Source organism: Haemaphysalis longicornis, unplaced genomic scaffold (genome assembly GCF_048455015.1).
Source record: "Haemaphysalis longicornis isolate Haplotype H1 unplaced genomic scaffold, Haemaphysalis longicornis Haplotype H1 scaffold_2, whole genome shotgun sequence".
Taxonomy (NCBI): domain Eukaryota; kingdom Metazoa; phylum Arthropoda; class Arachnida; order Ixodida; family Ixodidae; genus Haemaphysalis; species Haemaphysalis longicornis.
The window spans coordinates 232,495,852-232,512,022 of record NW_027526295.1 but is presented as its reverse complement, the minus strand read 5'-3'; the positions used below and the strand labels follow the sequence as shown (position 1 = coordinate 232,512,022).

General features: G+C 47.8%; 1 protein-coding gene across 1 annotated transcript in view; it reads right to left on the bottom strand.

The window, feature by feature from the left end:
* The window catches only part of LOC144170109 (uncharacterized), a gene marked incomplete in the record, with an annotated part of 189,025 nt that overhangs the window by 59,481 nt on the left and 113,373 nt on the right, over positions 1–16,171 (bottom strand). Inside the window, 3 exon segments of the mRNA XM_077699680.1 lie at positions 1,279–1,510; positions 4,106–4,248; positions 5,707–5,967. Of these exon segments, the coding sequence (XP_077555806.1) occupies positions 1,279–1,510; positions 4,106–4,248; positions 5,707–5,967 (636 nt within the window).

The following is a 16,171-nucleotide window of genomic DNA, read 5'->3' as shown; positions in this document are numbered from 1 at the left end:
ATATCCACCCCAGGAGATGGGCCAATGACGATGGCAGCTGTCGTCGCAAGCTCAGGACCAGACCACATTCCATTTACAAGTCTGTGTGCACTTTTGGTGCGATTCCGAACAATAACTAAACATGGTGATAGGCTCCTCCACGTACCTAAACAGACCTCAAAGAAACTAAAACACCCTCATTTATGAAAAGAAGGCGTTCAACCGATATAAGGGAGCATCTTGCCAGCAAAAAAAAAATCGCGGAAAATAAAAGAAAATGGAACTGCCAGCGTTCAAACCCAGGATGTAAGCATTAGAAGCAGCGACGATACCGGCTGGGCCAGAGAGGCCGAACAGCAAAGTTCGTTTTAGCAGTTGATCAAGAAGACTGCACCAGTGTAAAAACCTGACCATTAGACTGCGCTAAGTGTAACACGGTGTGCTCGGCCTGCACTGACTTGGCAACGGTGTGGCGCCACAGGCGAGCCACCGATATCCAATTTCTCTGCGGCGTCAACACACATACAATAAATACAACATTCACAATTACCATACCACAATTCCCACATACCCTGTCAGGGGGATTGAACCGTGAAGATAACAGTTGTCGGCCGTCAGAGCCCCCCCCCCCCCCCCCCCGCCGTTTCACTAATTCACATTGCGTTAATGCTCTCACATAGAAGGCACACAAGCCTTTTAAAGTGTCTCCAGTAATTTCAATCTCCCCACGCATGGCACTTGAAAGCAGCCTTCGCTTCAGCAGTATAGACAAATCTGGGTAATAGCTAGCTCAATGTTGCAAAGTGCAACATAACACTTTGTCTTGTTAGCCCCGTGTCTCTCCGCATATAAAACATTGCCTGTTACCAGCGCGGCATACGAAGGTCGTCTCTAAATTTGCTCGTGGATGGCCTGTACATCAAGCGCAACCTTTCCTGCGTTCCTATATGTCGCGCACTTATTGTTAACGCAAACAGCCTACTTAGTTGACATGTTCACCAGCCCGGTATCACATTTACTGAAGCTTCGCAGCTCATTATCTCTTGCGAAGGCGCTCTTCGCGCAAATAACAAAGCTTTAACGTGTTCTGAGTCCACTGACAAGCGGTAATAAACATCACACATGATTAGCGAAGCTCTCCAGCCTGCGCTGTAATTTGAGCGCACGTTAACCCTAGCGTTAATGCATCCTTGACGGGCTCATTATCATCCCCAAATTGGGCCGCTCTGAAGTTTTAAGGTCAACGCCTAGAAAGCCGACGTGGATAGCGGAGTAACGAGTTGCGTGTAGCCGTGTCACCTTTGCAGACAGTTTCTGCCGGTCGTCGGTCGTCCTGGCATGTAGGTTGACCTGGACCCCGATGTCCGAGTTGTGGTGGCCCCCGCGAGTCTGCTGAATGCTGATCACGTGCTGACTCTTGGACTCGCAAAGCTTGACGCCGGCTCTGGTCTTGCGGAACGTCCGGTTCCAGTGGATGGAGCTGCTGTTCAGGCTGGAAGTCTGCGACGCGTTGGCTGAATTCTTCAGCGCCCTGAAACAATGCACGCACAAGTTTTCGTCGAGCCATTCGTTTTCTCTAAGATAGAATAAACAATCACCGCACTGAACCGCCTTTTGGAACTGCTAACTATACACGCCTTTTATATATTTCCTCATCACTTCCTGAAATTTGGTTGATTTAAACATCGGATTAGTTACGTGCAGTTGGTAGTTAGCCAGGAAAAGCCGTCTCCAAAATTGTTCGTTTTAGCGCTTATTTTTATGCTTCCTTTTTAACAAGAAAGTGTTTTATTCCCGGATACACAAAGACTTGCCTGACGCCATATCCGTCACGGAAGTGAAGCCAGTACTACAATGCAAGTGGCCTGTAAAGGATGCACCCCTGCACACTAGGTCTTCTTGCGGGGAAGCAACCTTTAGTACTAAAGAGTACGTTATACTTAGGGTTGTTCGTTTTCGGATTTTATATTTTAGCACGACAGTGCTTTATGCTGGTATACACCAAGATTTCGCTGACGTCGTACCCGTCACGAAAATGACGCCAGTACACCCTTGCCGAAGCAACCCGCCAGCAGGACGTCGCTCGCCAAGCACACCCACAAGACAGGCGCCGACCCGCAAATCATACTCAGCTTCAGATTTCCTGGACGTTTCACTGTCGTGTTTTACCGATTCCTATGAAAGAGGAATCAACCACAGTTTGAAATTTTGATTGCTTCCTTCTTTGTCAGTGAATGAAGTTTTTTTTATCCCTTTTAATTTTGTCTCATTTGTGTCCCCTTAATTCGTATTTCCTTCTTTTGTTTGTTGTTTTCTTTCTTCCGTATTTATTAATTTGGTTATTTATTTATTCCTTTCTTTCTTTGTTATGTCTTCCGTTCTTTCTTTCTCACATTTCTATTAGCCCATTCTTTTTTTATTGCCCTCTCTTACATCCCTATTACGACGAATCACGAGCTGTGACCCTCCTGAGACCCGTGTGTTTATGGAACTTCATACAAAAAGCTTCCCAACTGTGGCCCTTTACACGGACAAAACTTTCAAGGCCTGACCCCGAGCACGTCCTTCAGGCGTTGCTGGAGGAGGTGATCGATTCAATCACATCTTCTGCTGACCTTTTTTTTTTTAATTTTTGTAATGGGGACAGCTCCGTTTTATGGCACAGCCATCTGGAGCCCGGTACCTAGGTTTGGCGGCGGTGGTGGTGGCGGCGGCGCCGATATCCACGTAACCATGTGAGCGCACGAGGCAGCGAAGGCAGAAAGGAAATGGAGAGGAGCGTCTGGTGAAAGCGTGAGGGGGAGGGTGGCACGCGCGGCTATGGCGTCATCTCTCTCACTGCCTCCCCTCACACTTTCGCCATGCGTCGCCGCCGAAGAGCTGCTCATCCGAACCTCGTGACATTTGCGCGGGAGGTTCAAACTCGATTTGCAACAGCATACTCGGCGGCGGCGACGCGCTGCGAGATAACGTCAGAGTAGCGCGCGCTGCCGTGCGTTCGCTGATCATGCGGTCACTTCTTGAGACGCAGCATATATGCGCCGTGACCGAGAACACTGCAGTTCGCGCTGCTCACAAATTTCGCATTACGGAGTGTAGTAATTGCCGATACTTTTTTTATTCTGCGCGTTGGTTTTATTACTCCTACCTACTATTATTCAGTCAATTAGCCCTTCACCGTTCAGTGGAGCTATTATTCCCTATTATTCAGTCAGTTAGCCTTTGCCAGTTCAGTGGAGCTCCAAAATTGATGCACGTCAAATAGTGGCCAGACGCATCCTAGCCAATCTGGCAAAATCCTCGTAACAATTACTAGCACGTGGTTTGAAGAGTTTGGTGTTGGGCCTGTTGGTACATACTTTGAAGAACGGTGGAACCCACGAGAAAAGCTGACAATGAAGGACGCTGTCCTGTTCCTGTCTCGCCCTGTCTCTTGCGCTGATTTAATCATTGTGGAACCCAGCCTTGAAGACGCGTGCACGAAGACGCATTGAAGACGCATACCGCTGAAGTGCGATAAAGTGTATATTGGGCAGACGGGACGCTGTCTGAATGTTCGTTTAAAAGAACATGAAACTTCGGTCACGTCAGGCGGAGGGGCAAACTTGCCTGCCCATTGCCGCGGTTGTGGATGCACCACCATCTTTGACAAAACACAAATAATTGGTAGGGGAACCACAAAGTGCGAGCGGGGGCTTATCGAAGCTTATCAAATGCGAAAGCACGGTTTGAATAAGTGCGTGAGTGTTCCCTCACTAGCGGTACCAGGCGAAGAAGTTGAATATTTGAAAAAAATGCCGATTTTGAAATTTTGAATTGCCTCATCAGCTGACTTTCTTACTTTAGTTTTTACGGCGCATGCCCTGACTTTTCTTTTCCTTCGAAATTTTATTCATTAAACTGTTGCTAGTCCCAGCGCGTGTGTTGTCCTACTCTATCCTCGTGTACGCGTCTTCAAGGCTGGCTTCCACCGTTCTTTAATGTGGCTTGAGGGGAGCACACCCAAGGTTCACAACGCGGACCAACAGTCACTGAAACTTAAGGTTTAGCTGACGGTTTTGTGGCATAACAGCGTACAACTTAGATCATCATTCTGCAATGCCCAGTCTCGCGTGTTCTTCCTTGCCTGTAATCCTTGAGCGCGGCCGAGGAGGCGATCCTGGAGCCCGTGTAGAACTTGAGCCGGTCCATTACTCGGCTCAGCTCCTGCCTCGTCACGGCGTGCAGCGCCTTCTCGTCACGCAGCGTCGCCTCGGCGGAGCCGCACGCCTGCGCATCGGGGAAGAGAGGCAGCCGCCGGACACGTCCGTTAGAAGGCGGCGGACGCGACCACGGGGCAGGCCCGGCAGTGCAAGTGAAGAACTGTGTCGCGGCGCATGCACGTGCCCACGGTCTCGTGCACCGGTAGTCAGCGTAACGACCCGCGGGCTCCGCTGAACACTTACGTAAACATCGCTCGGCCGTTGGCGCAAATGATGCCTCGATCCGCCGGCCGACGAGCTGTTCTCTCATCCGCGTTCCGCACTGACCCGTGCGCGGAGGGGCTCGGAAGTGCGAGATCACGACGTTTGACGCCATTAACGGTACGGCTTCTTTCGGCCCCTTCTTCACTTTGGCGATGCAATCACCGAATTCCCTTATGCACTTCCGTGGATGTAATCGCGGGCCTCATGGAGAGCCATTTAAAGGAGGAAGAGCGGGTGGGCCGGCTTCATTGCGTTACATTTCTTTTCTTGCCGTTAGACGACAGCAGGTGTTAGCGTGCGTATAGAGGAGTGCACCAGCCGTACTTCGTGCCCGTCTGCTTAACCTCAAACTGTGCACGAGCCCTTTGACCTGAGAAGAAGTGCGATGTCGAAACTGTTTTTGCGCACACAACACAAATGGCACGTAGATATTCGCGCGTAGATATTTGCCTTTTTTTTTTTGGTTTGTTATTGGTTTGGTTGTGGAGGTGAAAATCAAGAGGCACTGCCTAAATTTTTTAGAAGTACCGGTGCAGTATAGGTAGATTGGAAATTTCAAGCCGGTAGTCGGTGACCAGGGGTTTCTGATGGGAATGATCGGACGCCCATTGCGTTGAATACGTGGCTGGCTCTTCAATGGGTCAAGGATTCTATTTTCGTTTTTCTTGTTCCCTTGGTCATCAAGACATCAGGAATTCTCTGGCAGATTTTCAGTGAACGTTTCGCGGCGACTATGTTGGGATATTATTCGATTCCTTCCGCTTTCAATTGTTATTTGCCGAGAAGACGCTTCTCTGATTTGTATTTGTTCTTGAGTGCCACTACTAATAATACGTGTGGGTCGGCGAGAGGGTTGACGGCATGTACTTTCTGTTTGATTTCCACAGCCTTTTTAGATTCGTATACAGCCGTGGTTCATGACCAGCATCAGGTAAACTATAGCAGCTAAGGAGGGGGGGGGGAGGGCTGTAAAAAGCAGCAGAAAAATTTGGTGACGGGTGCCTATTGGTAACGCTAAACAACATTGTGTTTCGGTATAAAAGAACTAGATGTCAGGGAGCAGATTTCTGACAAAGAAGAAAAAAGCAAGAGTAAACTATAGAGCACGTGCACAGAGTGGGGCAATGTACGACACCACTTGCTAGAGCGGAAGCTCGGGCGAGTTGTTAATATATCTTGGTGGTAGAAAGCGCGAAGTAACGACGGGGACAAGAGGCAACGTGTCCCCGACAAGAGACGAGATATGACACCGCCACCTGACCTGCTGCAGGGAGCGTATCTGTCCCTCGTAGCTGCGCAGCTTGAGCTCGGCCTCCCGGCGGCTGGTCTCGAATCGGCTCACGGCGTCCTCCATGAGCGCGCACTGCACGCAGGCGGCGTACTGCAGCCGCTGGGCGATCTTGAGCGCCTGATCCGGCCCCCCTGCCTGCTCGAAGACGTCGCCGTCGAGCGGCTCCTCTTCGACCGGCTGCGGGGAACCACCCTCGGTCATGGACGACTCCGCACTCGTGTCGTTCTTGCTCTGTGGTGGGAGGAACAAACCACGAGCCGGATGAATGCGCCAACGCTCGTCGACGAACTGAAGGAGGTGCAATATTGTAGCTAAACATGTGCGTGAGCGTTAGTGCGGGTGCGTGTGCGCGTGCACGCGCCTAAAGAGAATAAATAACAGCAGGTAGTTAGCGTGCACACGCTAGATGGGATCTGTGCTGACCCCGTATCAAAAAAGAATGCTTTAAGTATAATAGTAATATTCATCATAAAGCAAAAGAAGCAGAAGAAGGTGAACAAGCCACGCTCACTTTTTGACACGGGATGAATGGGGAGTCTCGCAACTTCACATGCTCAACCACACTGATCTGCATGCACTCCTGCGTTACTTGTTTCATGGGCTGTTATGCTACGTACAAACCCTACCTGCAAAAGGACAGTGAGGCTTCGGGCATTTACAAACTTAAATTAAAAAAAAAAAAAACACGGGACGAATTAGGTCAAACGGTGACCTGAGGTACACGGGCAATGCTATCATTGCCATAACCCCGACCCTCCCAAAACCCTCATATTTCGGGAGGTACTAAGCGCACTGGATGCGTCCATCCACTGAATAAAAAAAAAGAGAGTAGGGTGCAAAAAAAAAAAAAATAAAAGAACACGAACACAGGCAGTAGGAACTTCATGCAAATTTACAACAGTGAGATATGTAGTAATGTATTTTACACAAATTGGATTTTCAAGCTAATCAGAAGTAACCCCTGTCAACCATGCGAGATCCGGCAAAATGAAAGAGCACATTACATCAAATATTGGGAAGACATAATCAGATAATTCAGTGGGCAATACGTATAACAGCCTCCGTAATACGTTCGGAACCCACTTTAGCATCAAACTCCTCACACTTAAATCTGCTACAACTGGCGTAGTGCGAATGAAGCCTGCGTAACACAATTTTCTTACCTCAGACCCGTTCCCATTGAACCACCGACCTTTGCATTCCGTCCTGATCATGGGCAGGGGCCCGTGTGCTATTATCATGTTCATATATACAGGGAATAAGAATGAGAAAATGAGGTACTCGTAGGAGAAACACAGAAATAAAGGACAACAGTCAGGAACACCAAGGAAGGTTAATGGGATGAAATGTATCGATTTTCTATATTTAGGTAGGTTTATTTCTTGAATAAAAGAATGGAAGTGGAGAAAAAGCATTCTCCCTGGGTGGGATCCGAATCCACGCTCCTAGAATACCGGCCTGGTGCCATACCAACTAGGCCACCACAGGGGCTGTGCTCCCCTCTACATTCTTGGGTATTTTGATAAAGGTGGTTGTTTCCTACACTTGGGGGTCGTTGCCAGCGCCTGTCCGACAACTCGGCGCGAAAAAAACCTTATTTTTAAAAATCGGGCTATGGACTGAGCGTCAACGACGTGTCAGGAGTGGTCAACCAGCGGTTAACCATCTTAAGCTACCTGTGGCACCAAGACTGCCAGAAGCGTGGCCATCGCTATGCGTGTACAGAATGAGAGTTGGAAAGGTCATGGGTTCGAATACCACCCGGGAAGCATATTTTTCTCCACTTTCTTTCTTTTACTTCAAAAAAAAAGGACGTTCCTAAATATAAACAACGGATGAATTCCTTTTCCTTAGCCTCCCTTGACGTCCTTGACTGCTGACCTTTCTTTCTGTGTTTCTTCTACAAACCGCTCATTTCCAATTATATATATATGTACCTATATATATATAAACTGCGTCCTACTTCTGACAGCTTACGGCTCCACGTGCCATACTAAAACAGCAAAAGACAGGTATGTTAAAGATTAGCTATACCAGGAGAAACCTTTTTCTGGCTCCTGTCGACCCACTTGCTCCTGGCCCACGTTCGCTAAACCTTGTGTTACTATTTGGCTCCGTCTTCCTTCTATTTTTCATGTATGATTCACCCTGCGCACCTGCCTGGAACCTTTTCATTCGGTCCAATTACGGGCTATGCTTTTTCCTTCCCGCCAAGGGAGTGTTAATACCTAATAAGGAGTGTTCCGAGAACCTCCGAGGATCGCTCCATCACAGCAGCTTTCCCTATTTAATGAGCGCTTCCGCTTACAGCTCATCTTTCCAGCGCACACGTGAAGAAGGCAGAACGGTATCCCCAGGCCGAGAAAACAGACACACACTCACCACGCGCGCACACCACAGAAATATACATGCGGACAAACTACGTACAACCGCGTGCCCACGCACGTATATACACTCACATAGACGCACGCACACCAACCCACTTACACAGCCACCCCCCCCTTCCCCGCTTCCAAGCCCACGCACTCTTAAAGGGACGTTTACGGATGATCAATTGAATGGACAGATCACATTTCCCATTGCTCCTTCGGCTTTTAGTAGCTTGGTAATGAATAATTAAAGCCGGAATTCATATCGCCTCTTTGCCTTATTTTCCCGGGACGTCAAACAGCGGGTCACGAATTGGAAATAGTGTCTCCCTATGGAGTCGGAGTAGCCATTACCATGCCTCGCATCAGAGGAGGCGTAAAAAGTACCCGCACAGTCGGCAGCGGGGTCTTCTATAAAGCTGTCCTTGCACCCACTCCCAACATCCTACTCTTGCAACGATAATGTTAACAGTAATAATCCAGGTGGACCATTAATGTGGGATGCCGACAGAAAAAACGTCGTTCTCATTAGAAATCTGCTGGAGAGCTTTGTCCAGCCTAGCATCTGGGGAAATTCTCTAGAACAGCGTGGCGTGAAGGTTTGTGTAGCCTGGAACCATGGCAGAGAGTAGGTTTTCCGCATGCCGTAGATAGCAAAAAAAGAAAAAAGAAAGAAAGTAAGCGAAATATACGTTCAGTGGGATCGCTGGAGGTGATTTCATGCTACTCTTACCTCGTGTTGTGTTCTTGTCACTTCCTTCATAATAAAGTTTAAAGCTTCAACTTTTCGGTAAATTGCGTTTCGACAAACAGGTGAATCCCGCTTGATGTCTTTACAAAGGTGCCCAATTGAAAAATTATTCTCCCATATACCACCCAATTAGGAGCTCTCGATAGACACGGATGCATTATACGAAGCGCACAGCCCCACAGATGTCAGTCGCATTATGACTGTATTAACCGATTGTTATTGATAAACGCTTGTTTTTATTTTTATTTGGGGGGGGGATCTTGCATACTATTACTTATATATACATTTCGACGGCAACTGCGGCTGATTCTACGTCTGTTGCCGCGGTACGAGGCCTTCCTCTTCGTCTCTGCTGGCTTTGTGCAGTGCTGTCTTGAACTGTACAATGTATGCCCCTTTTCCAGCACTTCGTAGGCTTCCACTTGCCTTTTGGGAAGGGCCATGCATTTGAGAAGGTTTCCTTGCGGGACGAGAAACAATATGTCGTTGAATTCAAAGTTGCGCAACAAGCCCCTGCTCCTGTGTATGTTATAACTATCTCAACAGAGCTTGCAGAAAATTCCAGAAGACAAACTTCCCGCTCCGGAGGAATTTCCGAGCACTGGAGCCAACCCCTTAGTAACGTAGTAACGTAATAACGACGCGCAATAACCAACGGACATTCATATAATATTTGTTGTGTTTCCTGCCATTATTCTTACCTTTGTGTAATGATATGGTTCTTGCATTTTATTAGCCTGCAGAGAGGCTGTATCAAACAATGTGGTATTAAATTTGAGCACGGCTACTGTTTCTTGTGCAACGACCGACACAGTCTCCCCACATTCTGGTGGGTCTGACTGAGGGAAACTTGAAACGTACCAGACGTAGTATTTATAGGCTCAGCACGTGGCCTACTTCGCTCTTTGAGAGAGAAAGGTCGATTACAGCCAGGGAGGGTTTTCATTTCGGTTTTGGGTATAAATCTTTGAACGTGGGGTTCTTAAACCCAATTCTACTTCGAATGCACCCATCAGGCAGGCAGCATTGCTCCGTGAAGAAGCAGTTCATTTATCCCCACCACTGGACAACTGTGCGGAAGCCTCCTCCGTCGCCAGTAGACGGACGAACTCATACACAATGGCTGAACCATGGGGCCGAAGTCCACCAGTCAATTGCGCACAAAAAAAAGAGTGATTTGGGGTAAGACAATGAAGCCTCGCCTATAGATTACGACATGGCTACTGACTAATCAGGCCGCAGGGAGTTTTTCATTTCGCTCCGAAATACCGCATGCACGGGGGATTTCCTGTTTCACCTGTACCAAAGAATATGGCAGTGAAGCCAGGTAAGGAACCCGCCACAGCACATTCGCGAAAAACTACTCAACCCCCTCCCCCACCATACGGGCGTATTATGGCCGCGTTTTTTAGTTCATTTCATTTCCTCTGGTTAGAGCGAACTAAAAAAAATGAAAATCTCTGGAGGTCACGCCGGCTGCTCAAAACAGTGGACCGACACACTTACGGCTTCTATGGCGCTTTGGATAAGCAGCGGACCTCCGTACCAAGTTAGGCGGGTGGAAAATGGGTGCTGCAAAAGCAATGGCTGGCGCGCTTTGGACACTTAAAAGGTTTATTAATACGGATGCGTAATCTTTCGGTGGCTCTTTGGAACGTAAACGAGGGCGATATAGTCTGCGCAATCCCTACCCCTTTCGGTGCGCAGTCACTATGAGGGTTGACCACGAGAAATATGCGCGGGTATTTAAAGCTGTGAAGCCCCCGCAAGCGCGAACGAACGTAAGAGAACGAACGATAGCACAGAGCGAGCGCCGAGCGATGTAAACAAGCTATAGTACAGTGGAGGAGAAAGACGACGCGTGATGTGGGGCGACGCGCCTGCGCAGTGGGGAAGTGCGGCTAAGGTCTGGTGCGTGGCTCGGCGCGCGCGTGTCTGTGTACCACATCAAGAGTTTCCAGGCCATAAATTAGTCAACACACAACCTAACCTTCCGAGTGCGACGGGAACGATTAATGGCACAAATCTGGCGAAAGCGTTCTTGTTTACTGGCGGTAGATACATCGGTAGCTCTCCAACGTTAAGCTTTCATTTTGATATCTGTGTGGATTAAAAACTATCGACATGGTCTAAAGCCTTTTGACAGAGACTGTACGCGTACGGATTCTAGCTTACATCGCAAAGGTGTGAGAGACGAAAAAGGCGCTACGCGAATAGGAGGAAAGGGTGACAAGTGAAGAAAGAAAAGAGTATGATGCAACGCGCACGTTAAAGAGAATGAGCAGGCTACTTTCGGGCCAGCTAGTGACGCAAATGAAACAAATAAGGCGTGCTGACGCACCCAGATCGAACCTATATCAGATGGTCCTATACCTTTTTCTTGGTTGCAAAACTAGCGCACCTAAATGCCTATGGCCTTTACGGGTGCCTGAAATTATAAAACGACGCAGGTGCAGGCGCAACATTCTGGCCTCTAAAATTCGCGTCTTTATGAAATGAGAGGAAGCACAGATGGAGATAGATTTAGGAAACTGAAGCCGTGCGCGATGGAAACGTGAAACATTTGCCCGCCTGGTATTCTTTCAGAAAGTGAAGATGGTATTTATACCATTAGCTAACAAGTAAAAGATCCCCCGTTTTATCATAGAAGGCATCAGGTTGCGTTCGCTTCGGACCAAAATGTTGTAATGTCTGCCTTCAAAATTATGCGTCCGAAATCAGCGTTCACGTATTAGGCCATGGTCGACTTGTCTGGGTCTACCACCTCCCAGAAGCTTATTTAATGAGAGAAACTCAGAAGACAGATTGTTGGATCATTCGGATAAGAGCAATCAAAATCTTTGCCGGCGGGTACCCATTTTGCCGAGAACAGAATGTGGCCGCGGAGTGAATGTTTCAAATCCCTTGGGTAAATGTTTTTGCGCCGAGAGAAATGAAAGACAAGCAGGGACTGGACTGGAAATGATTTTATTCCAATAAAAACTGCTGTGCGCTGGAGTCTTTTACGACCCCCGCCTCGATGTGGCCCGCCATCGCATCTCCTTCGCGACCCTCCTAAGCACTAGCCCCTTTGCGGAGCCCGTGCCTTTCGAGCGCAATAAAGACCTGCTGGAAGGTCCATGCTTGATCTTCCTTGCTCATAGATTCGATGGCCGTTTGGAGTTGCGCCTGGTATTCTTAGAAACTTCGGCCGTCTGGGTCGGAGGCACAGCCCCACATGGCGGGCCAGCGATTGGCCGGCCCTTTCTTACATACGCTGCATTGGCCATTTGAGCATTGGTCGGGGTAAATGGGGTGGAGTGCTGCCGGTGACGTGACCGACGCCGTCTGTAGCCTTCTGAGATCCGTTGCCTCTTTGCGACACCGCGCCCGGTAGGGCGGCAGATATGCTCTTCTCGCCAGCCGCATGTTCATGGGTGCTTCGCCGTAACCCCTGGCTCTTTCTTTAGTCTTCGCCCTCCATGTCCACTCGGGACGACTACCCACGCGGGGGGCGCGGTGTGTTATTACGCGCTCCTCCCCGTGGGCCGTCTCGTTGTGTTTCGGTGCGTACGGGGAGCATTCGCCCGCGTGCGCCGGGACCTATCTGATCTCTACTTTTCTTTCGTCTTAGACACCCGTTTTCTCAATGATCTTGGCTGCCTTGCCACTGACTCGGCCGTTCGCCAAGTTGCGGACGGCCTCTTGCGAGTCGCTCAGGATCGTGTCGCAACCTGCTTCTGACAGCGTGTGAGCTGCAGATATATCTAAAGGAATAGCTCGATCAGAGCCGACGATGCGGTTTTTAGCAACGTGGTATAGGGAGACAAGTCCGCAAGATATCATCGTTTTTCATGTTTTGACCCGCTTGTCTCTGCTACAACAGTTTGTCCTTAGCCCGCCTGAACTGCGAAATGGAGTGTAGCGAAGGATGAGGTGAGAGGACTAAAAATAACAATAAAACATTCGGTTAACCAAGTGATGTCGTTGTCCTATTTCGAAGTACCTGTTCTCTGCCGCTGCTGCAAGATTCCAGTGAACCGCTCCTATGACTTAAATGTGTCAGCGAAAATGACACGAAAGAAAATGGGTCGAACTGTCCTCGCCAAAAGGGACGCACGGACCAACAGAATGTATCGATAGGACAACACAAAAGAGCGAAAAGGTGCGTTTTGAAAATTACTCCAGGCGATTAACAGGACGGGCAGCTATGGCCAACAAGGGGGTAGTAGAGTAGCGTCCTGTGCCGCACGAGGCCCTTTCACTTTCTCTAGTTATTGCATACACTCCAGTTTTCGTTAGGTATTTCCGCGATGTTGTTGATTATATTCTATCTTGCGCCGAATCCTTACTGCAGATTGTGCCAAAAAAATACTGGATATAGAAACTCCGCTGCAATGAGTTCTAGGGGAGAAGAAAATTATAGCGGCAAACTCGTACGCGCCATTAACCGGAAATTATCTGAGCTGCATTTGGTCATTCTGCTAACGGGAGGGCTCATATTGGCTCACTGACATTGCAGCGACTGGATCACTTAGTTAAAATGATCAACATTATGCGTAGTTTTTATCAAATCAATATATTTTTATTACCCATGCTCCTCTGCATCCCACAGCAAGTCAGGACTGCGCCCATAAACACTTAAAAAAAAGGCATGGCGGCTGGTCGCAAGGAAGCACTACCCTGATGTGCGGTTTGGGTTTTCGCACAAGGCTGCTGTAAAACAGGCGATGCTTTGCATCCAGAAGAGCTCCTGCTGAACGTGGGCTGTTATGTCTTGTATAAATGCGAGTACACTGACAGATGCGAAGGTGCAGACATCCTGCCAGAATGTTTAAGAATGTTTAAGAGCAACCTAAGGCACTGTGTCATTTGCGTGATGCAGGTTGACATTTTTCTTTCAGGTCTTGTAAATATTGAGGCTGCTATGTCACACTTGAACCATTAGTTTTACGTAATGATTACTATTTAGCCTCATGCAATAAATAAATAATGCCAATAGGCTACCACTACAGGCGTGAAATAATGAAGCTAATGATGCAAGAAGTTATCCCATACCTCTGCCCTTGGAATCTTTGTGCGAAGAACGGGTTCACTGGCGCCCCATTTTTAAAGCGAAGCTTTCTATGCCTTACTTATGGCGTTCGAGGTCGAGCCAGAATGTGCGGCAGGAAAGCCAACTTTACACAGTGGGTTTCAAAACGCGATGATTACAATAAGCAAGCCCCTCAAGAAAAAAAAAATTCCTTCCCGCGCTCAGAAGCGAACCTGGGTCCCTGGAGTTACGAAACTGACGTCTATCCTTTTTTTTTCTTTATTTCCAAATATGTTCCGATGATAGAAACACAAGCGGTAGTACAAACAAATAAAGTTGCACTAAATGATGAAATCACTATGCCCACTTTGAGGTATAGCGCTAGTGGCTTAAATATTTTCATCGGTGTTAGCTTTTCCACCTGTGACAGCCAGTCTGGTACATCAACTTGTGCCTTTACAACGAGGCCTCTTGGAAATAGTTCCGGACAGGACGCGCATCAATGTCGGCGTACCGGACTGCCATCCGACACCTCCGTATACAATGCAGGCCCAGTAGCATGATTAAATTCGATGGAATACCATCTTCGTTTTGAACGGACAAATACCGAACACCGTGCGCGTCGATTGGAAGTTCATTTTCAGCGTTCATTTCGGCACACCCCAGAAGAAAACCCCGTCCCAACAATCAATGAAAACATGTTGAGTCGTTTCCGGCTTTTTTGCACAGCCAGCAATGTTCCCCCCACGGCACAAAGAGACCCTTCAGATTGCGTCATTCCGACACGGTAGAAGCAGTTTGGATTCTGTACTGTGACTCAGATTGCATGGGAGAAAGCTTCGTGTTTTAACCCCCTTTCTTTAGGAAAGGGGCTTTGATACTTTGTGGAGCCAACTCGGGCCAACCCAATTTCCTTTCCTGCACTAACCAAGTATGAGGACCGGATTGAACCTATAACTTGATGAAGGCTTTTACAACAACTCCCACGACAAAGACAACAATAACGACGACAGCAATGACAAGAACTACAACACCAATGACGAAAACGACGACAGCATTCAAAACAAGAAAAATTAGGACTGAAAAAAAAACACCAAACAATGAGACGAAAGACAAGAAAGAAAAACATCGAGGGTTCAGTTCCCTGAAAACTTTTTACTGGTATGATCCTTTCTTCTTTTTCTGACAGGCCTGAGACGTGCGTTTAGCGTTACCCTGGGGTTCACACATTCTTGAGTTGGTATAATGTGTGTGCACATATGTGTGCACATGTGTGTGCACATAAGGCCGTGTGCACATATCGATGCACGTTCAGCTGCCCCAGATGATGAGGATCAATCAATTACATTTATTAACTAGGGTGGCGTTTGTGACCCAGAGGAAGTTTCCGCGCTTCCAATGATAATTAAGGCATTTCTAGATGTGTAATATTGGCACGCCACTATTTATTACCTGTCTCGTTGCTGTCATTTACACGGCAATGTAATGACCCCGCCGAAATTCATAAGCTCCCGGAAAAAATGTACGGCTAATCGGTCATAGGTGTGATCCTCTCTGCACTGCGTCTTAGGCGTCTTCATTTGAACGTCAACAGTTACTTTGAACGCATGTAGGACAGGCCGAGTCTCTTGTAACGAAGTCGTCAAGTGAGGCGTGAAGTTTAGAGATTATATCACTAGTGCGTAAAACAACTGATCCTAGTTCCTCACTACAGCCAAGCTGCGCCCGGAAATTGCTGGCAATCAGCGCCGGTGTCAACGAAATTACTTTTTTAGGCTTCTGGTGTCAGCCCTATTCAACACACTTAAACTTTTATGCGAGACGAGCGTGTTCGAAACGCCCGTTTCGTCTCGATTACGCAGAATGAAAAGCTCAGTGCGTGCGATCACTATTCGGTGGGTTCTTTTAGCTAACCCGTCGCCGAATCTGAACCGTTCGACTCGAAAATTACGGCATTCGAACTAGAACCACAAGTGCACAAAAAGTGGTTGCATTGTAACGACGCACGTGTTTCGCAAAGTACGAGGCACTTGTGTGGTTTGAGTTTTTTAAGACAAACTCTCCCGATTACTGCACCATAATAAATTCAGAAGAAAAGGTACAACCAGCCGATAAGTTGTAAAACATTTTAGAGCTAAATGTGGTAATGAGCTAAAGGTAGATGTAATGAGCTAAATCTATGTGTTGAAGAGCTCGAAGAGAGCAAAAACCTGAAAGGCTGAATGTGCGACGTTGTATCTTGAGAACCACAACAGCGATCAACTTACTTCAAATTTCGTGTATCATAGTTTAAACAGAAAC